The 27,788-nt window shown below is 46.5% G+C and overlaps 1 protein-coding gene across 3 annotated transcripts in view; it reads right to left on the reverse strand.

The window, feature by feature from the left end:
* Window positions 1–27,788, reverse strand: part of ACAN (aggrecan) — an 82,310-nt gene that overhangs the window by 31,105 nt on the left and 23,417 nt on the right. For 2 of the 3 annotated variants that reach the window (XM_077918902.1, XM_077918901.1), the window contains exons 2-8: window positions 11,139–11,215; window positions 9,660–10,043; window positions 8,201–8,375; window positions 6,184–6,311; window positions 4,844–5,137; window positions 2,265–2,747; window positions 1,273–1,447 (exon numbers count right to left, since the gene is read on the reverse strand). In XM_077918902.1, coding sequence (XP_077775028.1) covers window positions 1,273–1,447; window positions 2,265–2,747; window positions 4,844–5,137; window positions 6,184–6,311; window positions 8,201–8,375; window positions 9,660–10,043; window positions 11,139–11,208 — 1,709 coding nt within the window. In that variant the 5' untranslated portion in view covers window positions 11,209–11,215. Of the gene's footprint in view, window positions 1–1,272; window positions 1,448–2,264; window positions 2,748–4,843; window positions 5,138–6,183; window positions 6,312–8,200; window positions 8,376–9,659; window positions 10,044–11,138; window positions 11,216–20,469; window positions 20,549–27,788 lie in introns of all 3 variants that reach the window. The other variant, XM_028705913.2, reaches the window with a different exon arrangement.

Below are 27,788 nucleotides of genomic sequence, written 5' to 3' on the forward strand. Positions count from 1 at the left end.
AGTTTTCAGCAGGTGACTTTTAGAAAACACCTGAAGGCAGCCCTGTTTAGGGAAGTTTTTAATGTTTGATGTTTTACCGTGTTTTAAATATTTTGTTGGGAGCTACCCAGAGTGGCTGGGGAGGCCCGGCCAGATGGACGGGGTATAAGTAAATAATAATAATAAATCTGCATATGAGAAGAAACAATAGGTCTAAAGAAAATAGAATCCTTTTTTGTTTTTTAAAGATGCACACCTGTGGCACAGCAAACTGTTAGGATATTTCCGTTCCACCTTAAAAGGGAGCAGGCTTTGTGAGTCACAGAGTCTGCGTATTTCCTGTTCACAGGAAGTTTATGTTTTGTCTTTGCTTTCGTTTCTCTCTGTGTCTGAGACACTGAAGCAGGCAGTCATGTTTTCTTTGTTCTGACCAACGCTGAATAAAATTGTAAATAATGCTCTCCTGTGTGCATCTTTCGCTGTGCATTATGTGCTGATAGAGCGTGCAAGAGCTCTGGAATGTGGGAAGCTATTTCTGGGGCTCGTGTCGCTAATTGAATGATACTGCGTGTCTACGGGAGATCGATGGATCGTCCGGAATCGACGTGGGGCCTTGATGGATGATGTCTCCCTGGCAGTATCCCAACACAAACATCATCTTACAAGAAGCATTCCAGTCTTAGAAGGATCATCTGGTCAAATACTGACACTGGGACTGGCAGCTGCATGCAATTTGTCCTGGGATTTGCAAAATCTTAGCCACTTATGTCACACCGGCTCTCTGTAAGCAACAGTTATAGTACTTTGAGGAGAGCAAAGGAGCTTGCTATCAGGCTGGATTCTGAGCTGCCCCCCACCTTGTGCCATGTTGACAGGTGGGCGGAGCCACCACCCCATTGCCTCCCAGATGCTATTGGACTCCAATTCCCATCAAGTCAGAGACATAGACCTTATTCATCTCCAGATGTTTTTGGACTCCAGCTCTCATCAAGTCCAGCTAATATGGCCAGAGGTCAAGGAAGGCAAGAGTTATAGTTTAGCAGCATCTGGAAGACCCAAGGTTCCCTACCCCTGCTTTAGCTGAAACCCTCTTCCTTGTAACTTGAACTCACTAATTCAGATCCTTATTCTCTGGAGCAATAGAAAACAAATTGGCTTCATCATCAACGCAACAGCTCTTCAAATGCTTGAAGATGGCATCCACCCCACCACTTCATCATGTACCCTGCAGGCTAAAAATACCCTACTCATTAACCTTCCCACTGGACTTGCTGAGTCATCATCTGTCCTTACCTGACCGTCTGGTCTCTCAGCCAGCCAGCATCACACTGGTCGTAACCATTCTCATAGGCTGCCTGCAGCTGTTCAGGAGTGGCAATCACAGCATTATTATCCAGGCAAGCTTGCTGAGCTTTGACAAAAGTCAGGGAATACCTGTTGGTGGATGGCCGGTAATGAAAGATGACACCTGTTGAAGGAAAAGGAAAAACAACTGAAGGGGCAATTGGGCATAAACCCATCAACACTTGCATTGCATTTCCCCTAGGGATGTGCTAATATTTCTGCAATTTCAATATGTGTTTCCGGAGAACTGAAACTGACTCTAAAAGCAGTTCCCTCTGGAGGATGAGTGTATGTCACTGGTTTTGGCTCAGTCCTGTTTTCCTTGAAATATTTCTGATTAGGGATGTAGGAGAAATTCAGTTAGGTTTTTCATTTTGATGCGAACTTACCCAATCTGCACTTCTTAAAACAATATGGAAAGCAGAATGCAGCTATTCTTTGAAATTCACACCTATGAATTTTGTGATGAAGCTCTCCAACCCAATAATGTGCCCCAAAATTCATACATTAGGGGAAAGTATGCATAATAATGTGTGTCTCAGTGAAATCAATATACAAAATTTGCATTAGATTAGGGGCAATCACATGCAAAAACGTGTGTATTTAGAAAAATGAAACAAAAATGCTGACAATTTTTCATGAAGTCATTTTTTTTTTAAGGTTTCCTAGCTGATGGAGAAATCTGGAGAAGTGAACACCGGATTGGAAAAATGGGAAACTGGACTTGCCAGACTTGTCCATTTCTAGGTGTGATAGGGTCCCTCTTGCTGGTTTCAGGTTGGCCACAGTGAGAACAGGATGCTGGACTAGATGGGACATTGCCGGATCCAGCAGGCTCTTCTTACATTCTTATGTGATTTGCTGTGGACCGCACTGGGCTACTGAATCAGGTGGATTTTGTTCCCCTGCATTTGCATATAGCACTAGGCATTGCCACATACCTGTGGGAGAAATGGGTTGCCCAGGAATGAGGCCAATATCAGGAGCAGCTGTTCCCGGCACAATTTGATCTTCCCCGGTAAATGACAAGGTGGAGTCTACTCCTGGCGTGACGGTAGCCCACAAGCTGTCTTCCACCGAGCTCACCTCCAGGGTATCAGTGGTGGGAAGAGCATCTAGGAGCGAGAAGGTGGCGTTTTCTAGACCCTCCCAGATCCCCACATCTGTCCTGTTCTCTGCCTCTTCAACGAAGCTAGTAACAAAGAGATCTGGTGTTGCTGTGAAGCCTTCGTCCACCTCCGAGGCGGTAAAGTCTATTGGCTCCAAGGTGGCAATGCTGCCTCGGGCCTCCTCCTCAGTGGCGTTGCGTGCGAATTCCAGCTCAACATCTGTCTCAGTGACTGTCTGGATGGTGAAGCCACTGCCCAGTTCATCAATTATCTCACCGGTGAAGTTCTCATGGATGATTGTGTCCAAGTCGCGACCTAGGGTGGAAGAGTGAGGATTCATTGGATAGTGTCAGGGGTTCAGGGAGAGAGGCACAGATGAGGGAGGAGACTGAGAGCGAGGGGGAAGAATCCCAGAACGACGAGGAAGAGGATGACAATGACTTGAGGGATTCCATGAGTCTTTCAAGTGAATCGGAGGATTCACAAAAGGGGGCGCCCGTGGTCAGGCCAAGGGGAGTCACAGGGGGGACTCGTCAGGAGCAGGGGAGCAGCAGGGGAACCCCGAGTGGGAGTTGGGAATCGGGGCCGGCTTCTCCGCCGGAATGGAGTGAAGGGGGTGGAGTTTCCAGTGTGACAGGAGAAGCAGAGCAGGAAGCAGAGAGGGGAAGGAGATCGGGGCAAGACGTCCTCCCGGAAGGGGCGGAGAGTAGTACAGGGAGTAGTGTAACTGTCAAGAGGAAGGTCAGAGGTAGCGGGCGCGCGGAAATACAGAGAGCCCGGAGGAGGAGCCAGGTCCCAAAGCACGCAGGAGGGGGGAAGAGTTGTCTGGGGATTCAGCGTCAGGGGAATCCAGGAGGGGCGAAACCCCAGGGGGCAGGAAGACCCTGCGGAAAAGGAAGGAAAGGAAGAGGTGGAGCAGCACAAGCCTCTTAAACTGGTGTAGAGGCGGGACTGATTCAGAGGTGACTTCAGCGGTCTAAGCGTAACAGACGTGGGGCTGCGCGCCTCGGCTGTGGAGCATACAATGTACTGCAATAAAGATCTTTGTATATAAAGTGGACTTGGCGTTGGTCTCTTGTGAGCTGGGACCTGAGGCGGCCCTGACAGATAGGAATGCAATGGATGAATACAAAGCATTGCCAGGCTACAACCTTAGGTCCCCCAAAGTCCTGAAACAATGCTACATCGGGGGGGGGGGGGTTATAGAAAATTTACACGGTGGACAGATCTAGCTCAATATTGTCCACACTGACTAGAAGTGGCTCTCCATGGGTGTCAGGCTTCAGTGAATTCTGATCCTCCCCTGCTCACAGCAGACACCCAATGAAGTAGACAAGGAAGCTCTTACCGAGTCTTTATTTGGTATTCACAGTGAGAGGCTCTTGTATGCTGCCTCTTAGATTAATGGTGATGCTCCAGCTGAGCTCCTCCTCCCTCCCTTCCTAGTAACAGCACTTCCCCTTATGGTGGCTGCCCGGGGCTAATTGTCTTTGAGCCCTTTGCTCTTCCACTTTCAATGCACGCTGGGTTTTGAGGGAAGGGGGGTTGGGTATGCTTTCCAGTGATAACATGTCAGCTGGCTGCTCTGCCTCTGTCTCCCCCTTCTGTTCTCCCAACACCTCCCAACTCTTCTGTTCACCTGTCTCTGAGCTGTGAGCTTCCTCAAACCACTGCTGTAAATCAATACAGGGCCGCCTACGGGACCACCTCTCCTGGTATGCCCCGTGGAGGACCTTAAGGTCCACAAATCACAACACTTTGGAGGTCCCAAGTTGCAAGGTGGTTAGATTGGTCTCAACTAGGGCCAGGACCTTTTCAGTACTGGCCCCGACTTGGTGGAATGCTCTGTCACAAGAGACTAGGGCCCTGTGGAACTTGATATCTTTCCGCAGGGCCTGTAAGACAGAGCTGTTCTGCCTGGCCTTTGGTTTGGACTCAGTCAGACCCTTATGTTTCCCTCCCCTTATGGTTTTGATCTATGGGCTACTTTTAAAATGGGGCTGCATTTTAAATTGCATTTTAACCTGTATTTTAAATTGTCTCCCCCCATTATGTTTTTACTGTAATTTTACTGGTGTTAGCCACCCTGAGCCCGGCTCTGGCTGGGGAGGGCAGGGTATAAATATTATTATTAATAATAATACTGCTTTCCTCTTCTCTAAAGGGTTCAAGGGGAGGGCGGCCGGCCTCCACCATTCCTCCTCAGTCCCGTTCCCCTCAGCCCAGTCCCTGACAATGGGTGTCTCTCCCAATCCCATCACCTCTTCCACCCAGTAAAGCTGCAAGTTCTGATGGTGACAGGAGGTTAGATAACCCACTGACTACTACTGGAGATTGGCTGATGACTCTCATGCTTCTGTACTCTTGCATCTAGGAAAGTACGAAGAAATAACTTGGGACCCAGCACTTACCAGCGTAGCAGATGGCATCATAGTGGGAATGGGGATGAGGATACCCTGTCTGGTTGACGTGGAGGTACACGGTGCGCACCCCAACCAGGCCGCCGCCACAGGTGGGCCGTGCCTTGTTGATGGGATACCGGACGCTGCGGTCTGCCAGCCAGCCAGCGCTGCAGACATCCATTCCATCCTTCCAGGCCAAGTACAGTTCTCCCGTCGTTGCCAAACGAGCGCCGAGGCGGTGGCATTTCTCTGCAGCTTCTGGGAAGCTGAATTTCTCCGGGGAGGTGGCGTAGAAGACTTTCCCTGCAATCACACACAGCAATTATTATTTATTACAATTGATTTATTAATTGCCCTCTAAACCTCTGTCTCAAGGCAATTTACACACAAGATAGTTAAAAGCACAAAAACAAGAGCCCAAACCCTAACAATTGGACACTCATGGTCAAGACCGGTTTAACTAGCTGGAAAAGCCTATTGGGACAAAAATGTCTTCAACTGTTTCTGGAAAGTGGAGATAGTGGGCACCTGTCATGTCTCAACAGGATTGCTATTCCACAAAACAGGGACAGCCACACTAAAGGCCCTGATCTGAGTTACTGTGGCTTCTGAAATCTTTGGAATTTGCAGGAGAAGCTCTCCCACAAACTGCGGTAATCTAAAACACTTAAACCAAGGATTAGCCGAAGGTTTGCATCTTTTCCTTTTTACACAGTGATCTTAGCCTTTTCTTAGATAGTTCACAGGGTCAAGGAGTCAAAGAGAACATAAGTGAGGAGATGCAAAATGGCAAGCATGTCATGAATAGGAAAGATAGTCTGCAGATACTGGATGAAAGCCAAGGAGGTTTATATAGTTAGAGATGCCACTAAAATGTCGTTTGAACTGGCTGATGCGAGACTGAACCAAGCGAGACTCAACTCAGCTGATGCCTGGGGAACGGGGTCCAATCCTATAATCTGCAAGGCCAGCCAGTTCCCCTGGGGAGTTTAATCCTCCCCCCTCCCCTGCAGCCACCTTTACCTGCCTGACACCGGGCATCACATATGACATCAGATGTGGGGCAGGTAGTCATGGCTTGGAGAAAATGGCTTTGTGGTCTAAATGGGGAGGTGTGACAGGTGAAGTTTGTTCCAAGGGCTGGAGGTTCACCACCACTGGGGCAGATAAGATTGCACGTATTTTTTATTCAAAATGATATCCTTGAACACTTGGAGAAGCTAACTTATGAATGTAAAGTCACCCAGGGCTCTGCTGCACCACAAGAGGGCCGCAGACCACCAACTGTCATGAGTACCTTGAGGTGGCAAATGGCGTGAATAAGTGTTAAATAAGTAAGAAACAATTACCTTCCATTTCTTCTGCATAACAATACACATCGTATGTCTCATCCGTCTCACGAACACCGTATGTTCTCACTCCAGGAAACTCATCCTTGTCACCATAACAACCTTCCCGGGGATGGTGCATTGGGTACCTGATTCAGTGAGAGATTCAGTGAGAAGAAGAGACTGTGTTGCCTGGGGGTAGGGTGGAGAAATACTGTTTACTGTATGGTGCTGGGATGGAGGTAGTATCTTGAAGAGCAAAGGGAACCTAAGCAGAATTTGGATATATACCTATGAAGAACCTCGCAGCTGGATCAAAAGCCCATCTAGTCCAGCATCCTCACAGTAACCAACCAGATGCTCATGGGAAGCCTGGAAGCAGAACCTGAATGCAACAGCAGCTGTCCCCACTACCTCTAGCAGTGAAGGTAGAACATAGGCATCAGGTTTAGTAGCCAAGCCATATACAGTGTTGACCTCATAGATTTGTCTAATCCTCCTCTAAAGCCATCCGAGTTGGTAGCCATCATTGCACCCTGTGGGAGCAGTTTCCATAATTCCACTGCGCTGCATGAAGAAGTAAATTATATTATCTATGCTGAATCCCCAGGATCTAAAAGTATGAGAGAGGGGGAGAAAACCACCTCTGTATTCACTTTCCCTTTGCCATGCATGATCTTAGACACCTCCATCGCGTACCCACTCAATTGCCTTTTCTCTAAACAAAAAACCCCCAAATGTTGCAAGCGTTTTGCATAGGGAATTGCTCCAGCCCCTTGATCATTTTGATTACTCTTTTCTGAACCTACTACAGCTCTACAACTTCCTTGTGGAGGTGAGATGGCCAGAAGTGTACATGGTATTCAAGTGTGGTTACAACATAGAGTTGTATAAGGGCATTGTGATATTGGCTGTTTAATTTCCAGTCCCTAACATGGACTTCTCCATCTTCACAGCTGCCACATACTTGGTGAATATCTTCATTGAGTTATCCACTACAACCCCCAGGTCTTGTTCCTGGTCAGTCACTACCACTCCAAACCTCTTTAGCATCTATATGAAATTTGAGAGAGAAGGCCAATGTGCACCCCTTGATCTGATTGGGGGGGGGGAAATGTTCCATTAACCTGGGAAATTGCAGGAGCAAAGTGATGAAAATTGGGGTGCAATTCCCACATGCAGTTCTTCCCTGCTGTTTTCAGGGGGGGAATCATGAGGGAAAAGAAGCATGCATGTGCAGAAAAGATGGAAGAATAGCGAAGTCCAGTGACGTTCGTTGTGATGTCTGCTGGTGTGAATGAAATCTGATATAACATGAGGGTATATCCAATAGAATCCCTTTATCATATCTTGTTTAATTGCCCTTTATATATTGTTCCCCGATCAAGGATTCTGAGTTCAATCATTTTGGAAACTGTTGCTAAACCACCTGAATTACATCTAGCCTATCTACTCCAGGACATTGACTCTTATAGAACATTACAGGTTGCCAGATTCCTGAATTCAGTTCTTTCATATAAAAGACTTCGTGGAATGCTGCATGACTATTAAAAATCTAGTAAACTCTATCCACCATCTTTATATTCAAGGCCACAATATGGTACATCTAGAGATTGTATGTAACGTGAAGGAGATTATGCATTGAAATATTTTAGTTGATATTTTAGAATGTAAAATGCTATTTTATTTATTGATTGGTTTTACCTTGTGGGCTTATAGCCGAATAAAGTATTATCTATCATCTATCTATCTATCTATCTATCTATCTATCTATCTATCTATCTGAGGGTATATGGGTCAAAAAGCTACAGCTCCATAACCCAACAGGTACTGCAGTACAAAAAGAGCAGGAAAATCAACAACATACCCAATGCCATGTTGCAGAATACAGCTGCAAGAAGCAAAAACCGGTGTGGAGCAGCCCCTAGTCACATTGACCTCTGACCCTTTTCTGATTCCTTGTCCATGATAACCTGAATTGTCCCCAATGACCAATTGAGAAACCCTGTGGTTCATATAATTCCCTGCCAGCACTTACCTGACCGTCTGATCAGCCAACCATCCAGCATCACACTGGTCAAAGCCATCGTCGTAGGCAGCCTGGAGCTGTTCTGGAGTTGCAATGACAGCACTGTTCTGGATGCAGGCCTGCTTGGCCTTCTCAAAGTCCAAAGTGTACCGGGTGGAGATGGCTCTGTAATGGAACACGATGCCTGGAAAACATGTTCACCAACATACATACACTCATCAGTAAATAGCCCAAACCAGTTGAGTTTAAATAAAAATGAGGCAGAGGGTAGCGACTTAGGATTTTCAGGAACTGGAGTGATACTGCAGAGAATCTAGCGCTGCTTCTGGTCCCTGCAGTTCTGAAACACATAAACTAGCAACCTTTTGTGGCCCACGGATCTTTCTTCAAACTGGAGAAAGTGTTGTGGGAACCACACATAAACACACACGCTGCAACCAAGCACACACCGCAACTTATTCTCATTGGCTACAACACAATGTTTCTTTCAAGTCAAATTTCAGGATGGGCAGGGGGAAAGTACCATGGTGGTGACCTGTAATCTAACCCTAAAGGACAAAACTGACATGACGTTAAATGTGTAAGTCCATTTGATCAGTCTGTTGGCCCCCTTCCCCTTTAACACCAACTGATAGGTGAGCAGGATTACTACCATGGCAAGCACAGAATGCAGTTAAACGTTTTGCCCCATGTCTGTCAGGATGCTGTCAGCGGCTCCTGGCTGGTTGCCCAGGAATTATAGAGACAAGGGAAAGTTTCTTACAGCCTTTTTTAATTTCAATCTTTGCAGAGAGAGGCTCTAGAACCCAGCGTCTTGGATAATGGTGTTGTCCTGAGTGAATCTCCACCCGTCGTCTCTCCCACTTCCTCATTCATCATTTTCATCATCTCCTCTACGGGTGCTACTAAGTGCCCTCTGTCTTTGAGCTCTTTGCTCTCCTACTTTTAAGGCTCTCCGGGTTCTGGAATCTGGAGGGCCTGGAATGCTTTCTAATGACAACGTTTCAGCTGAGTGTTGCTCTGTCTTTCCCATAATTTCCCAGCTTTCCCCTTCATCTGCCTCTGAGCTACAACCTCCCTCAACCCCCTGTTGTAAATCTATACTGTCTTCCTCTTCCTTCTCCCTGGAAGGGTCAGGATGGGGAGGCGGTCTCCACCATTCCTCTTCTGTCCAGTCTCCGACAATGCCATGGGCCTGTCAAAATCCCCCCACTCCTGCATTTAGACCCAGCGAAGCAAACTTCCATGATTGCCAACTTCTCTTGCATCTAACAGCCGTCGGTGATGGTGGGCCGCACCAAACTCACCGCCTCCTGGTAAGCTGCAGTAATGCCAGTAGTGGAAGGTGCAGTAAGCCCTGCGAGCTTGCCCTGCCAACCACTCCTTGTGTGAGGTGCATGGCCATCTGGAGAACCTAACTCAAAAAGGTCAGCTGTAGCAGCAGCAACAGGAAAAGATGCAACCTTACCTTTTACCTTCACCTCTACGGTGTCCTGGCTATCCTCAATGCCATGTATCACCTCGCAGCGATAGATCCCGGTATCGTTGGAGCGAAGTGTCTTGATTTCCAGTGTGGCATCAGTGGGTATGGCTGGGTAATTGGGCAAAGAGACCACCTCCTGGTATGCAGTGTTGATTCTCACGTGCCCATCCATGGCCACCAGCAAGACAACCTCTTTGCCGCCCGACAGCTTGCTCCATTTGATCCGCGGAGTCAGAGGTGGGGTGAACGGAGACGTGGTGACGTGTTCCAATGTGTCGATGTAGTAACAGGGGATGGTCAGGGTGTTTCCCAGGGGAATGCGCAGGGGGGAGCGTAAAGGTATGCTCACACTCAGTGTGGCACCATGATCTGCAGGTTCCAAGAAGATGAGGAGGTGAGAGAGGGAGAAATCAGCAGCGTTCATCCATTGCTAGGCATGGTGGCTATCGGTGGCATGGGGTGAAATTTTTCATAGGGGCATTGTTAGGGCTAGAGGCACCAACTTAAAAAGGCGATGGGCCCCCCCGACATCATGCGTGCGACATCACAATGTCCTGATGTTGCACGCATGAACATCGCACCTCCCTAAGCCGGGCAGAAACTTCCGGGCTCTGGGAAGGGGGCGCCAGGCCTTGGACAGGATACTAGAGTCCTGCTGCCTCGTTCCCAAAACTGGGAGGCTTTGGGAAGATGGTGGGAGGTCCTGGACTCAGTCATAGCATCACGCCTTCCAGGGCTGTCTTAAGCATATCTGGTGCCGTGGTGCAAAGCTACCTCTGACGCCCCCCCCCCCCCCGTTTCCCAGAGTTGTCAACCTTTTCCCAACCTCTGTGGGGATCGCTCTCCTCCCGTGGGGGCTTAGGAAGGCAGCTGCACATCAGCCAGCCATATAGTTGGCAGGGCGCAGCTTCCATCCTAAGCCTCTGCGGGGATCGCTCTCCTCCCGCGGAGGCTTGGGAAGGTAGCTGTACGTCTGCCAGCAATATGGCTGACGGGGCGCAGCTGGTAGACATGCAGGAGGGAAAGGGGAGGCCGCCGGCAAAGCTCCCCCACTCACTGGGGCACCCCTGAGAGGCTGGTGCCCTTGCGCAATGCGCCAGTAAACCCAGTGGGAAAGACGGCTCTGGTGCCTCCCTCCCTAAGCCAGGTAGAAGCTTCCCAGGCTTTGGGAAGGAGGTGCTAGGCTTTAATATTCGAATTTACTGGGAACATGTAAGGGAGTAGCCAGTGCCCCATGTCCATAGACCACACACCACTGGTGGCTAGGTTCTGCCTCCATGTTTGGAAGCAGTAATGCTTCTGAATACCAAGGGAAGGGAGAGTGCTCTTGTGCTTGGGTCCTGTTTGTGGGTTTGCCACATGGCTGGCCACTGTGAGAACAGGATACTGTTCACAGGAAGGCCTAACACTCTCCACACACAAAACTTCATATATTTTAAGGATGGCTCCAGAGGTCTCACATACCTAAGACTTCCACAGCGACAGCTGCAGTGATGATTCGCAAACACACAAAGGCTAGTAGAAAAGTGGTCATTGTTTTCCTGAAAGAAGCACAAAGACAAAAGAGCTGTGTTAGAGAGAAATGGACAGCACCATCTTTTGTGGAATGAAGGTGGCAAGAAGTGAGAGTGGGTCCTGTATTTGCGACAGGTGTAGGGCAAGCATTGGTTCAACTAGAGGCAATCTTCTGGAAATGACAATGGAGGAGAAGAACCTTCACTGAGTGATATATTATTAATTAGTAATGCTAATTAGGTTGTATCCAGCGTTGCTGTTGTTTCTACCTTTCCTCCAAGGAGCTCAAGGTGGCAAACTTGGTTCACCCCCTCTCCATTTTATTCCTACGTAACCCTGTGTAGCAGGTTAGGCTGAGTGACTGGTCCAAGGCCACCCATTGTACTTTATGGCTGAGTGAGGATGAACTCTGATTTGCAAGGTCCTACACTGAAATGCTAACCGCTATACCATGCTGGCCTACACAGAGTAATCCCATTGAAATGAACGTATGTGAATAACTAAGGTTCATTAATTTCAGTGGCTGTACTCCAACTAGAACTTAGCTGGATACAATCTATCACGATGATGTAAAAAAACATCCTGGAACCAATTCTGGTGAAGGTGCAGCATATAGAAAAACATAACAAACTGGAGAGAAAGTGGTGGCCAACACATGAAAATAGTGTATGATATTCAGAGGAGATTCAGCAAAGTGGCCTTCTTTTTCTAGGCCCCTGGTTGGCTACTGTGGAAACAGGATTGGCCTTGGCCCTGATCCAGCAGGCTCTTATTCTGGTCCTATGCTCTTAGTGCCTATCACTTTCATTGGGTGATCCGCCTAGTATTATGAGACAAGGAGAAAAATTGTGAGCCCATTCTCTCTATACTAATTGAAAAACAAACCCAAACACCCCTCTATTGTGACCTCTTAGTCATCTATTTTTCTGTATCTGAGCACCATAAGGACATAAGAAAAATCCTGCAGGATCAGACCAAAAGCCCATCAATTCCTGCATTGTGTTTTGTGCAGTGCCTCTAGGAAGACTGCAAGCAGGCTGTGAGTGCAATAGACTCCCCCCTCTTTTATTCCCAAGCAACTGGCGTTCATATTATCATTCTTTCTGGAAGCCTTCTAAGCAAGCAGCCATCATCACCCCTTGCAAAATTGGGTGCTTGTAGTCTGGAAGGCAGACCATTTTCTACACAAAATGACACATTGCTCTCTTTCCTCCATTCAGGGAGACAAGATGCATGATCAGGGTTCAAAAACATATTCTAGATGGGAAAACGACTTGAGGGTGGAAAGCAGGGCTGGAGAAGGGTTTGGTCTGATAATAGGGGGCGTGGCTGGGGAAGAGGGTGTCCTGGGAATAGTCCCAAGGGCCACACTGAAAGGTGTGGAGGGCCACATTTGGCTCCTGAGTCTGAGGTTCCTCGCCTTTTACTGTAAGTAAATAAACATGGCATAAAAATGGACATTGGTTTATCAGACTTGGACCAACCGCCAATCAGTTTCATTTTGTGACCCCTCAACCACACCATGGGCCAGAACAGAGATCTGATGCTTGGGGAGTCCTGCCCAAACAGGGCTTTAACATAATGAATGGAGGAAATGTGGAGGAGCTCTGGTTCATTTGGGCCCCGTGATTTGGTGCACACTTCTGTGAACAAATCCCTGATTGTTTTCACAAGATGCCTTCCTAGAACTGAGAGTTTTTCTGTTCAAAATCCAGCTTGCTTCAGGAAATGGGAGGGGAGAGTTTTTAGGCAGGGGAGAAACTCATTTTACATCTCTCTCTCTCCCCTCCCTTCTTAAATAAGGCAAACGCCTGACCCAAATACAGAAATAAATATACTTCTGTGACTTTTTGTGTGTGTGTTTTCTCAGCTGTACCAAAAATAAGAAATTTATTCCATTCTGACCGGCTTCCAAACCACCCCAAGACTGAAACTCCTTTATACATTTAGCTACTTGGGATGGTGCTCTTCTCCTCTCCCGTCCTTATTATTTTTTGTTTTAATTGCCGCAATTCCTTGGTCATCAAATTAACTGAAACAAAATAACATGCTCTTCAACATTTCTCCACTAAAAATAGGGAGGTCCCATTCCATAACGATAATTTTACTGCCCCAGCCACTCTAGGCAGCTTCCAACATATATAAAAACATTATAAAACATTAAACATTAAAAAAACCCCTCAGATAACTCCTTACCCTCCAATAAAATAGGGACAGCCTTCGGAAAAGTGGAACATCCCGGGATCAAATCAGGAACTGGGACGGCTTCTCTAAATCAGGGATGTCCCAGGAAAATAGGGACACTTGGAGGGTCTGAAATAAGGATATGTTTGGACCAACCTGTTTCCTAAGTTATATTCTAAGAAGGAGGAGCTGGCAGAATTATTTATGTCAGCCCCATTAGGTAGAGGTATGTGTGCACTGAAGGGCAAAAGCAGGGAATTAGCTGAACGCACGGATGCACTGAAGGTGTCTGAGTTTTATACAAACGAATGCAAAGGGATTTCCATCCAAGTAAATGTGCACCTTACATTGGAAAGAACAGCCAGATTTTGGAAAATCTGAAAGCCCCACAAAGAGAACAGGTCTTCACTGGGTGCACCTCACGTCTGCTGCAATGGGAGCTAGTGTTTCGCTCTTGAAAGAAAACATAGCTTAGAGCTGTCATCTTCAAGCACCCAGGACCCAGCGTATAAATCGATTTTCTGAATAGGCCTATCTTTCTCCATTTCTCTCTGGATCATCAATTGCCAAAAGAGGACAGGACAGGAGGACTTTGTGAGCCAAAGTACATTGTGCGTGTATGTCTAACAAATTCACTTTTGTTTTGAACCAAAAGCAGCCAGCAGTGCCTTTATACAGCGTCACACTTCTGATCCGTATTGTTCCTTGCGCTGGTTGCCTGCTAGAAAAATCACCCCCACCAGAGCTACTGTTTGCCCCCAAAGGTGCAGTAAACTGCGATTACTTTCAGTAAGCTGCAATTAATGTTAACAAGCTGTTTAGGCCTATTACCCAGCTGTTTTTGTGCAAAGGATCCCTTGTCCTCATTTCCACCCAGTCATTCGCCTTCTCTCCTTCTGTTTTCTTTCTTTCTTTCTTAAACGCAACAGTCCTGGCATCACCATGCGATACCCTTTGGCATTTGCCAGGACCCCATTGCTCCAGAAGGGCTCTAGGGCAGCCAAGCACATTTCCAGGACCTCCTTCAATTTTTTTCTGGCACTAAGTCTGGTAGCTTCCTATCCTGAGGCAGAGTGAGGCAGCTGCTTCAGGCGGCAAATTCTGAGGGGTGGAAAGTGTCTAGAAAGGTGTGCCATGTGGTCTGCCCTGCAGCCCCTAAGCTAGTTTGCTGCCATAACATAGCTGGCACACCAATGAGGTGACATGAAGCAAACCAGCTCTGATGGTATGCTCCTACCTCTCCACCGGAGCATGGGCCCGGATCTGTGTGGGGAAGCACGTCTTGCCTCAGGTGCCCAAAAGTCTTGGGCTGGCCCTGGCTACCACGTTAATTCCTCTAGCGCCTGTGATATAGTGCTGCTTTGAAACAGTACTGGAACTTAAATGGCAGCTGCCTGGAGCCAATCAGCAGTGGCCCCTTTGGGACCAGTAGGGTAGAAGGCAGGGAGACCAACAGCAGGTGGTGCGAGAGCCAATGACAGGCAGAGTCAACCCATTCTCCTCTGTCTTGTGTTCTCCAATGGCGGCACTAAGGTGAAGAGGAGGAAGCTGATAGGCTGTGCTCTCCCCTGGCTGCTTGTAAGTAAGAAGGCAGGCAGCTCAGAACTGGCTGAGGGTAGCTGGGGGTTTGTGGGGCAGTGCTCCATTTGCTTTAATGGAGTAGCCTCTACTGCAACCAGATTAGCAATACCACCACCACCAGGTAACTGTGTCAATGGGTGAAGGAAGCAGGTGCCTCTGAGGCAACTATACAAATGGGGCCAAAAGCTGGAAGCTGGTCCTAAAAGCTAGAGAGCACAGTAGGAAGAAGATGATAGTTATTTATGTATGCTGCTACTGTGGCCCATGTTTTGTTAGCCCCCAGATGGAAAACGAACGAGGTCCCAACTAAAGAAGAATGGCAGCTGAAGTTGACAGAATATGCGCAGCTTGCAGACTTAACATATAGAATAAGAGAACAAGAAGAACATACGTTTAGAGAAGACTGGAAAACGTTTATTGAATATATGGGAAAGAATGGTGTCCAGCTGAAAACGCTGGCAGCATTAAGATAAATTCAGCAGTGTAAACAAGCTTTGATGGATGCAATAGTAATATGCAGGGATTTATGATATGCAAAATGAACCATGGAAAGAGAACAAGGGAAGTCATTGATATCTTAAGGATGTAAAAATGAGTATCTTAAATCGGAAAACAGAAAATTTCATAAAATATATACACGAAAGAAAAGATGATAGTGCGATTCAGCAAAGGTCAGCTTGCAACCCACTGGCCGGAAACATTACAGTTTCCGGCCCTTGAGGCAGAGCATAGCCACTATGTCTGGTAGCCATTGATAGTCTCATCCTCCATGACTTCTTTTTAAGCCATCTGATTTGGTGGCTATCACTGCCTCTTGTGGCAGCAATTTCTATAGCTTAACTATGCACTTCTTTCTTTTATTGGTTGTGAATTTTCCAATATTCAGCTTGATTGATAGTCAATGAGCAGGTGCGCCAACTCAAGGGGTTGGAGTTGTCTTCTGAACTCTCAATAATTGTTTGAAGGGGGCTCAGCCCTCCCAATATTGAGGGGCCCCAGTGCAACAGCGCAGAAGGCTGCACCGGCTTGGGGAGCATTCGGAGACGTGTGTGATATTGTGTGAAGTGCGCAGGATGTAAATAATAATAATAATAATAATAATCATAATCATAATCATAATAATAATAATTTATTTGTTCCCCGAACATCTGGGCCTCCCCAGCCACTCTGGGCGGCTTCCAACAAAGATTAAAAATACATTAAAATGTCACACATTAAAAACTTCCCTGAACAGGGCTGCCTTCAGATGTCTTCTAAATGTCAGGTAGTTGTTTATCTCTTTGACATCTGATGGGAGGGCGTTCCACATATGCATGATGCCTCCACCCAACCTAGGGACAACATAGTGCCACTGTGCATGAGTGCTGGTGTTATGAGAGAGGGTAGTGCGTTTGGGCCACACTAACCTTCCCATGCTGACCTCCTGCTTTCTCTTTGGTAGGCAACAGTGACCCAGCTGCCAGGAAGTTGGTCCAGTGGCTCCACCTCCCCTTGTGAGACACTTCTCTTTTGGAAGAGGTAAAATTGCAGCCAGGCAGAAGGCACATTTGCTACTGGCCTCATTTGCAGTGGCATCAAAAAAGAAAAAGAAAAACACATTTGCGCTCTTGTCACTGTTAATGGTGAGCCTCACACTTGAGAAACTGTTGGAGAATTTCTCCTCTCTCTAGAGTCGTGGTTCCCAACATGGGACACATGCCCCACAGGGGGGCAATTTGATTTTTAAGGGGGGCAATTTGAGAATGAGTTATTAACAATTGTTAATGGCCTTTTAGGCTTCCTCCACGTGAATAGGAGTCCACTTTTTGAATAATAAGAATTATATATTGGGGGGGGGGCATCAGGAGTTTAGAGATGCTTAGGTGGGACATGAGGGGACGCGGGTGGCGCTGTGGGTAAAACCTCAGCGCCTAGGACTTGCCGATTGCATGGTTGGCGGTTCGAATCCCCGCGGCGGGGTGCGCTCCCATCGTTCGATCCCAGCGCCTGCCAACCTAGCAGTTCGAAAGCACCCCCGGGTGCAAGTAGATAAATAGGGACCGCTTACTAGCGGGAAGGTAAACGGCGTTTCCGTGTGCTGTGCTGGCTCGCCAGATGCAGCTTGTCACACTGGCCACATGACCCGGAAGTGTCTGCGGACAGCGCTGGCTCCCGGCCTATAGAGTGAGATGAGCGCACAACCCTAGAGTCTGGCAAGACTGGCCCGTACAGGCAGGGGTACCTTTACCTTTACCTTTTAGGTGGGACATGGCCAAAAAAAGTTGGGAACCACTGCTCTAGAAAGATTCAATGAAATGCTTCACCCTTTCTAATTTATCAGACTACGATAGAGTGAAGAGAGTTTCGAGAGACCATTTGCACACAGTGCTAGTCTCAACAAGAACCTGATCAACCGCTGTGGTGGAAACTCCTCAGACCCAGACATTTTGCTTGGAACAGCTTTCCCTTTTGGGCACATGGAAAAAGAAAATATATCCTCTTGGCGCTCACCGTACAAGAGGGTCTGCTTTTTCTCTCGCTGAGAGCCATGTTTATATAGCAGGATGCAGTGGTCAAGCTTTTCCTGGACTGTACCATTTCAGGTTGCAGGTATGTGTGTGGACAGATCCACGCCACACATTTAAAGCACATGACTTCCCCCAGTGAATCTTGGGAACTGTAGTTTAAGGGTACTGAGAACTGAAAGCCATGTGCTTCCAATGTGCGATGGGTGTGCTTTAAATGTTTGGAGCGGGGCTTCCCTGTGTGTGGGTCACATATCTGTGTGCAAAAACCCTTGCCCTCAGAAAACGAGCCTATAAAGGAGAAAATTCCCCTGCACGGCTCATACAATTTTATGAGTGCTGAGAGCTGTTAGGAGATCTCCTGGTCCCTTCAGAGACCTACAATTTCTCAGTGTTCCCTGGGAAGAGGCATTAATTGTTAAGTCACTCTGATAAATATAGCTCTGTGAGGGTAGTAGGTGGTATCCTCTCAGCAGCCTTAACAAACTATACTTCCCATGATTCTTTGGGGGAAGCCATACCTGTTTAAAGTGGTATGATACTGCTTTAAATATGCAGTGCAGATGTGGTCTAATGTAAGCTCAGGGTTTTATAACTGGAAGGCCCCATGTTTGTTTGTTTTCTTAAAAGGCAGAACCTTGACCATGATTGGTCCTGTGGCATGGAAGCAAAAAGTTAGATCCTAACAGAAGGCAATCCTTCAAAACAGGGTCCCTGAAGATGCATTTTTTAAAAAAGAAAATGAAACAAGTCCACCTCATGCCAACCATACAGCTTATTTTCTTCTTTGCATCTGGCAAGGATAGCAATTAGGAAAGCTTGTGCTGGGTTGCCAACAATTCACACACTCACACCCAGGAAGGGCTCCTGTGCCTTTAACCAGTGATGAGGAAACTGTGGTCCTCCAGCTGTTGCTTGGCATGGCCCGTAGTCAGGGATGATGGGAGTTGTGGTCCAACAACACTAGGAGTTCCCCATCCCTGCTTTAATGGGTAAAGGTAAAGGGACCCCTGACCATTAGGTCCAGTTGTGACCGACTCTGGGGTTGTGGCGCTCATCTCACTTTATTGGCCAAGGGAGCCAGCGTACTGCTTCCGGGTCATGTGACCAGCATGACTAGGCCGCTTCTGGCAAACCAGAGCAGCGGACGGAAACACCGTTTACCTTCCCGCCGGAGGGGTACCTATTTATCTACTTGCACTTTGACGTGCTTTCGAACTGCTAGGTTGGCAGGAGCTGGGACTGAGCAACAGGAGCTCACCCCGTTGAGGGGATTCCAACCGCCGACCTTCTGATTGGCAAGTCCTAGGCTCTGTGGTTTAACCGACAGCGCCACCCGCATCCCTTTTGCTTTAATGGGTACAGACACACAACAGGCAGAAATTCAGTAGGTGAAGTTTTATCACCACCACAGGTGCAGTGATAGGAAAAGTTTCCACCTGCTCAATTTCTCCTTGCAGAGCAACTGTTGAAAATTCTTGAGTGCTGTCCAATATGAAAATCAGATTAGAAAGGGGAAGCCTGGCTTTGGTATGTTCATTCTTTCTCCTCAGTGCCCCCTGTGCTCAGTAACATCATTAACAGCTTAGCTTTTATACACTACTTGAGAGCAGGGATGGGGAACTGCTGCCCTCCAGATGTGGATGGACTACAACCCCCATCAGCCTTGACTGGTGGCTCTGCTGGCTGATGGGTGTTGAGTCCAACAACATCTGGAAGGTGACAGGCCCCTACACCCCTGCTTCAGAGGGATCAGAGCACTTCAGACACATTGCTGCAGTCCTCACTATGACCCTGTGAAGTGAGTACAGATGTGGGTTATACTATAGTGCAGATGAGGACTGGAGGCTGACTGTATTTGTGCCTTACCTAAGGCTACATAGTAAGTTCACGGCAGAGACCCAAGATTCAAAAGAGAGGCTTCCCAAGTCAGAGTGCAAGACTCTTCCAATGCAAGCTGACACCTGCCTACTCAGAAGTAAGCCCTGCTGAGTTCGATAGGACTTGCTCCCAGGCAGTGCTTTTTTCCTGCTGGTATGCAGGGGTACGCATACCCCCTAAACATTTTGTGAATCTAAGTTTGGCCTCATTGAGGGGCCGTATTTCAATATGAGTAGGAAAATGAGAGTACCCCTAAAAATTTTTACAGAAAAAAAGCACTGCTCCCAGGTAAATGAATAAAACTACTGCAGGCTCAGCTACTGTGTTATGCTAGCTTCAACAAGACCTTTATCTCAACAGGGAGATTTCCTCAAGTAACTGAAGGAGTTTGCTTACACTATTAAAGCAATTAGTACTCTGAGGAGCTCTTGTTCTGCTATAAACAATGTCAAGGAGACAGGTTTTTAGCCCAGGGGGGTTTCTCTTTCTACTATAATATTCATGACAACCAAGCGCTCTCTCTCTCTCTCTCTCTCTCTCTGACAACACACACACACATTTTAAATACCCTAATGTCCATCAAAAGTTATCTCACACAAGAGGCCATGTTTCCTTTTATAATATTAGGCTGGAGTGCAGCTGCTGAAAACTCAAGGATCTTCCCCCTCCTTTAAACATCTTCATGAGTGTGCCACTCAGTTTTAAAAAATGAATAAACAAATAAGAAAGAAAGCAATACTGTATGGCCTGTTGCCTTAAAACCAGCTCGAGAAATTATTTCCCCATCAAGTGGATACCAGCGGTGCTTGCTGTTAATGTAGAATTTGGGGGCAAGAGGTTCAAGGCCCTTCTCAGGAGAATGAGATCAGCAGGGCTGGTTTACCACATTTTGAAGTAAACAAACCAATACAATTTTCTGGAGGCAAACCACCCATAAGACCCATAAACCCAGAGTCTAAAACTACCTAACTGGTGGGTTTCTAAAGTGACCCAGCAAGGTGAATTAGCACAGTAAGGGTTAACCCAAACCCTTTCTTCATTATTTGCTTCCTTCCTCCTCCCACTTCGATGCCAGGTTTATTATGCCATTCCCAGAAACTTACAAAACCAAATGGCAGCTGGTTGGTTACCTGGAACTAGAAGTCAGCAGGTCTGAATCTCCATTAAGTCTCCAGGGCTAGCTGCTTCAGACTAGAGGTTAGCAGGGTCCTTCAAGAAAAGAGGGAGAGAGAAGGTAGGGTCCTTTCAAGGCAGCAAGCAGGCAGGACAATCTGGATGCATGGTTCTATGGAAGCATCTGCCTTAGCTTTCCTAGGTTGCCGGGAAAAGGAATGTACGCAGATGCCGAAAGACAAAACACAACGTTCTGTGTTATTGAAGGCCATTATGGTGCTCAGCGGTAAGACGCGAGACCAAGCAGAGTTAACCGGTGCTGTGGGTGACATAGCTGGCAGCCAACTCATCCCTCTAGGCTTGACGCAGGAGAGGAAATAAGCCTTTTGCTTCATCTGCTGAATCTGTGTGCATGTCATAATGATGCTCTCCCACCAACCAAGAAACAATATCATGGCACTGGAAGAAGGTAATGCTTGTCTCCTGTGCTAAAGAGCAGCTTTGTGATGGGGTGGTTTGGTGCGTAGATTCTGGAAAAGTAGTCCCTATGGCCTGATCTTTATTCCCTCCCCATCTTCTACCCAGCAGCTGCTCTTTAATACATAGACAAAAATAAACCCAGATACTTGAAATGTGATCGTGGCTTTTCACATATCATTGCTTATGCAGCATCACCAAAACGGAGGAAGATTGTTATTTGGATTGTAGCACCAGGGTATTCTGTTGTGTGTCGGCTTCTAAGAGGGCCCCGAGTGGCATGAAATTTACAGCTGCTAATGTGTATGTCTAGGTGCAAATTTAGAAATAATTTTCAGTAATTTACACAGAGATATAATCCGTCTCAGCTTGCAGTTTCAGATGCTGAGGCTTCTGACAGCAAGATTGCAGGGGGGGGGGGAACAAATATTGTTTTTTCTAATATATATGTAGCCAAAAGAACAAGCGCTCTCATAGTTCCATCACAGGACAAACTATCGCAGAGTAAATGAACAGACTGCTTAGCAGGCAGGCAACAGCTTTCGGCAATGCGTGACAGGTTGCATATTTGTAGCAGGAAGGGGTGGGTATTCCACACTCATTCTTGGTATGTGAAGAGGGGCGTAACAAGAAGGCAAAGTATCCCTATCCCATCATTGGTGGGTGTGCATCTGGAGCATTTTCATCCCTCAAAATGCTGCTGCAATTGATGTCCATTTGGTTAACTGCGCCACCAGGTTTCCTCAGTAGTCTATTCCTCTGTTAATCTGATGCAGCAGATTGGCCCTGAGCATGAAGTTCAATAAGCATTTTTGGAAAGCTTCTTTGGGAAATGGAGAAGTTTAAAAGAATACAGGGCCAGGGATACGCACTGGCGGAGGAAGAGGAGTGTGGGGGGAGCGCACTACTCCCAGCAACGTGATCCCGGTGGGGTGCCATCGTGGCTGCTTTCCCACTCGTGCTGGGTGCCACACCCCTGCGGGCAGCACGCCACACCCCCAGGACGTGCACTAGCCCCGCCCCCGCCGGCTCTCCGCCCCCTAATGCCCGAGCATGAAGCTCCACCACTGGGGATATGATGAAGGCCATTCAAACAAAAATACTCCACAAGGACCTTGACTATGTCACAGGGCCTCTACTCTGTAGCTCACTATGCATGAACTTTAATCCAGTACTGGGGAGATCATCTCTTCCAACTCTGGCATAAGGCCGATGTACAATGCTACCTTAGAATGAGCCAGGTTATAGGTAAGCTACTTGTCCAAGATTGTATAAAGATTTCTCCAGCTCTTCTACCCAAGAGCTTTGAAATAACTAAGATCCATTTGTGCAGTGGTGGTGGTATCAAACACCCATTACTATTTCTGCAGCAGAGTCCCTACTGAGGTATCTAGGATACTCCAGTATCCTAGAGTTACCCAATCAGCAGGAACCGGGAGCTTTTTAACCACTGTATGCTCCAAAGGAAACACAAGATGCTTCAGTTTCAAGAGTATGATATGCAATGGGACTTCATGGAGAACATAACTAAAGTCACTCGAAAAGAAACTATTAGAGCACTCCAAACCATTTCCCCATGTATGTGCACGGAAAATATTAGATCTAGCTGAAAGGCGACACCTGGAGATCTGCATTGACCATTGCTAAATATCCCTAATTATTGTTGTTGTATAATTGTAAGTTTATTGTAAAATCTTAGACGGTTGTATAATCTTAGCAAGGTTGTGGCTGTGACTATCATGAAGGACCCTGCACTTCCAAATTTGCCACTGTGCCACTGCTGGCAACACCAGGGATTGAATCTGAAACCTTTGTCATGGCAAAGTATGGAGAGCTCTTCATAAATAGATGATCCTATGAAACTAGTTTGTTCCAACTCAGTGCAGGAACTGAGGAAGAAGAACAGGCAGCCTCACATGAATTGTCGATTTTGGAGGGGCTATTTACTGAGACCTTTTGCGAATGCTGTAGTAGCTACTGGCGGACACACTTTGGTGACTCCTGAGCTAAACAGCCATTTAAATGGGAAGTGTTCCATCCTTGGCAACCATCCTGCCAAAAAAAAAAAAAAAAAAAAAAAGGCAGGGGAAGAGAAAGAAAGGAGAATCTGCAGAGATGGGCTGAAACGCTGGTAAAGGGAGCCCGTATCCAAGTCCTCCTGCTTCTGAGTCTCGGCAGCACAATCACCCCAAGATACATGGGCAACGTCCAAATAGCACCAAGAGAGAATCAGCTAAGAAAACAAACCCTTCTGCGGATGCCAAATGCAAAGGCTGCAGTTTGGGTGGAGAGCCAAATGGGTTTTTAAAGAGCTTTCTAATCAAGCAGTTTGCCTAGTTAGGACATGGCAGGTTTTAACACTCAGAGAGCTGGGACGGCACTGCAGTTGAAATTCAGACCCGGTAAGTGGCTGGTTCAGGAGGAGGAGGTGTCAGCAGCAGGAGAGGTGGCAGGGTTTAGTGAGCAGGAAGAGGCTGTGGCAGAGAGCAGTTCAGACTCGGAGGCTGAGGCAGAGGCAGAGTAGAAGCAGGGTGCTGAAGAATCCAGGGAGGCTCCCCCTCCTGCCGTGACCAGTTCCCCTCCCCCTGGTCCCCTAAAACTCACAGAGAAATGAAACAGGCAGAGCAGTGGGGGGTTGTGCACAGACACAACCTCAGACTGTGTGGGGAAGACCCTGAAGAGGAGGAGTCCTAGGGCACTGGGAAAGTGGGGACTTTCAGTCCTTGCAACTGCTTCCTTAGGGAAGACCTCCTAGAAAGAGTTGCTGAGACCACTAGGACTGAGCTGTGGTAGTTTCCTTGAATAAAGAGCTAACTTCACTGGCCTCGGATGATTTATTGTTCTTGTCACTGTCCTATGCCTGACTCCAACCCTGACAATTTAAATATGTAGAAAAATTACGATCATTTAAATATACTAAGCCAGAGCAGGGAAGGTGGCCATGCCCAAGTGTTATGTATCCCTACCTGCTCAGTTTGCTGCTCATGCTGCTCAGGTGTGGCTAATGGGCAGCTTCAAGGTCCCATCTTGGGACTTAGCTACACTTGTCCATTATATCGTTATAACTGCATTATAAACATGCAACACCAGATGGTGCTGTGGAGCAGCAATCCATCGTCCAATGGGATTTTCCATTAAGAGCTTTTATAGCGTTATTTTCTATAGTTTTTTTTATCTGTATAGATCCAGCCTTAATCCAAGGAAAGATCCACACAATACATTTTAAAGCACAGCTAACACATTTATGAAACATGCAACTTTACCCAAAGAATCCTGGGAACTATAGTTTGGGAATTTCAGGCCTGTGAGGGGGGAACTGCAGTTCCCAGGATCCTATGGGGGAAGTCATATATGTTGAATATATGGCGTGGTTCTGCGCTAAAATACATTTGAACTTCAGAAGGTGCTTTCAAATAGTGGGCTGTCCTCTATAAAGTAAGATTCAAGGTCACCCTATGCAACACACACTACGGGAGGGATTTATCCTCAACGCTGGCTCTCATGACTATTGCCATAGTTGTTACTATGAGACTTAGCACAGTTACCTAAAGTTATAAGGAGGAGACAGTTGGGCTTCCCCTTGAAATGAATGGCAAATGGCATCCAATGGGAGCTGCAGACGTACCTTGGAAGTCGAATCTGTTCAGGATGTCTGTTCAACTTCCCAAAAGTTTGAATTCTAAAGCACTGCTTCCGATTGGCTGCAGGAGCCAATCGCAACACATTTCCTCTCTTTTTCATCTTCAAAATCCCTTTTAAAATCCCCAGCTTTCATTCCCTAGAAGTAAGGTGCCCAGAGGGTACTTTTCCAGGTTGGCGCATCAGTCATTCAGGTACATTACCCCATTTGAGATGAAAACACCTAGGACTGGACTTCTCCAAGGTATTCTCTGGGTATCCCTGAGATCATTAATATATACCTCTAACTGGGGATGGGGAGAAATTCCATTTCATTCACATCTAAAGGCTAATCTACCTAAATCAAACTTCCTGAAATAATACACCAACCAAAAACGCAACTGTACTTTGAAATTTGCACTTCTCTGAATTTTGCAATGCAATTCCCCAGCCAAGGAATGTGTACAGGAGTGCATATATGGGGTTAAAGGTAAAGGGATTCCTGACCATTAGGTCCAGTCGTGGCTGACTCTGGGGTTGCGGCACTCATCTTGCTTTTGGCCGAGGGAGCCGGCGTACAGCTTCCGGGTCATGTGGCCAGCATGACTAAGCCGCTTCTGGCAAACCAGAGTAGCGCACGGAAACGCCGTTTACCTTCCCGCCGGAGTGGTACCTATTTATCTACTTGCACTTTGTGCTTTCGAACTGCTAGGTTGGCAGGAGCAGGGACCGAGCAACGGGAGCTCACCCTGTCATGGGGATTCGAACCGCCGACCTTCTGATCGGCAAGTCCTAGGCTCTGTGGTTTAACCCACAGCGCCACCCGTGTCCCATACTGAGGTTAAGTGTCCATAAAAATGGAAATGTTACTGAAAATAGCATACAAAAATGCACCACATTAGGGAAAATTGCTTGCAAAAATACACACATTGCTTATTTATAAATATATATATATATACTGCTACATCATAAAATACATATCCCAGTGGTTTACAACAGTATAAAAATATTGGAGAAAATTGCACTAAAACGCTTTTAAAGTTTCATGAGGGATTTTTTTAAAAAAGGGAATTTGCAGACTGTTATGGAAATATGGAGAACTGAATTTAGGACTGGAATCATGGGAAACCAAAACTGACAGATTCACCCATTCCGACCTCTAATTCAGTCCTGCACTTGGAGCATCAAGCCAAATGCCAGACCCTCCAAGTATTTTCCTGGGATGTCCCTGATTTAGAGAAGCCATCCTTGTTTCTGATTTGATCCTGGAATGTCTCACTTTTCCTTAGGATGTGCCTATTTTCACTGGAGAAATCTTGGGGGGAGGGTATGGAGTAATCTGACCCCCGAGCTGTCTGAAGGCGATCCTGTACAGTGGTACCTTGCAAGACGAATGCCTCGCAAGACGGAAAACTCGCAAGACGAAAGGGTTTTTTGAGCTGCTTCGCAAGACGATTTTCCCTATGGGCTTGCTTCGCAAGACGGAAACGTCTTGCAAGTTTGTTTCCATTTTCTTAACACCGTTAATACAGTTGCGACTTGTCTTCGAGGAGCAACTCATAGCTCGTGGTGTGTGGTAGCCTTTTTTGAGGTTTTTGAAGACTTTGGTGATTTTTGAAGCTTTTCCAAAACTTTTCCGGCACCGTGCTTCGCAAGACGAAAAAAATCGCAAGATGACAAAAACTCGCGGAACGAATTAATTTCGTCTTGCGAGGCACCACTGTATTGGGAAGATTTTTAATGCTTAATGTTTTATTAGGCTTTTATATATGTTGGAAGCTACCAAGAGTAGTAAGATGTGTGGGGTATAAACAACGCAGTAAGATGTGTGGGGTATAAACAGTAAAATTATCATTATGGAATGGGACGTCCCGATTTTCATCAGAGAAATGTTGGAGAGTATTAAATGCAACCTCCATTTATGTATTGTGGGAGGCAAAGTGACAATTTCTCCTCCTTCCCCACCCCTTTTTGCAGTACCAGGCCTCTAAGCCTGTTAGTCTTGTGTTCAAAGCTTGAAAAGTCAAAAACCATGCAAGGCTGCTCTGACTAATACATTCAAGCAACTGCGCTCAATCAAAATGGTGTCCTTTTCAGTCAGCTGATCCCATCAAAAAATAGCTACCTTTGGTTAAGCCTGTTCCTCTCTTTTGGGGGGCAGAACTCCAAGTGCAAAACAAATCTGCAAAATAAATCTTCCCTAATTTCCCTCCCTATTATCTACAGTGGTTTATTTCAACAGAGCCAAATTGCTCAAGCACAGCGAAGACAAAAGGCCGAAGTGAGATAGTTTACAAGCGCTTGTTCTGGGTCAGTTATGAAGAGACCCATCTATCAGGTACAACAAAGACTTTAGGGAAAGCCTTTCACTGCTGGCCTGACAGTGATTGAATTGCAAAAGAAGAGAAGGGAGGAAGTTAAAGGAAAAGGAAAAGCACATCAGGAGCAACTGCTTTAAAGATTCCCTCAGTGTAGCTGGTACATTCAGCAAACTCACTTACAGCCTGATCTTATTTCATTTCATTTTAGCTTTCGTGTCCTGTTTTTACTTCCCAGAGGAAGCCCAGAAGGGCTAGCAACAACAAATAAGAAGTTAATAATAGCAAAATGACAATCCAAACAATATGAAAAAGGAACAATAAAAAGTCTGCAATTGATAACATTTCAGTTCAATGCCAACTTTTAAGCAGAATTGATTTTTTTTTAAAAAAATAATAATTCCCAGCAGTGCAAGCATTTCAATGATCTCTCACACATTTAGCCATCAGATTACCCAGAAAGAGGTTTAAACCACCACATCATTCTTCTATGCATCTGCTATAAGTACCCTCCAGATGTTGATAAACTATAGCTCCCATCAACAATGACCGCTGGTTATGCTGGCTGCAGCCGATGGAATTGGAGTTCAGCAACATCTGGAAGGCCAAAATTTCCCCAGCCATGTGCTTCTGACTACAAAGGTAACCTAGTCATAAACTCAAGGCTCCTTCTTTGACAGCCACATTCACACGATACATTTAAAGTGTTACGATATGACTTTTGCCAAATAATAACATTTACAGTGTGGTTTAACAACCAATCTTTCCCAGGAAACTCCAAAACATTACAAAGTGAATCTTGTTTTATTATGATCCAGCTAGAGCAATCCAACTGGACTAGATGCTGTAGACAAATGGGACACGGTGAAAAACATTTTTTTTAAAAAAATGTAAACAACACATGCACACGTGGCTGAACCTCA

The sequence above is a fragment of the Podarcis muralis genome, chromosome 14, assembly GCF_964188315.1.
Source record: "Podarcis muralis chromosome 14, rPodMur119.hap1.1, whole genome shotgun sequence".
NCBI classification, from domain to species: Eukaryota; Metazoa; Chordata; class Lepidosauria; order Squamata; family Lacertidae; genus Podarcis; species Podarcis muralis.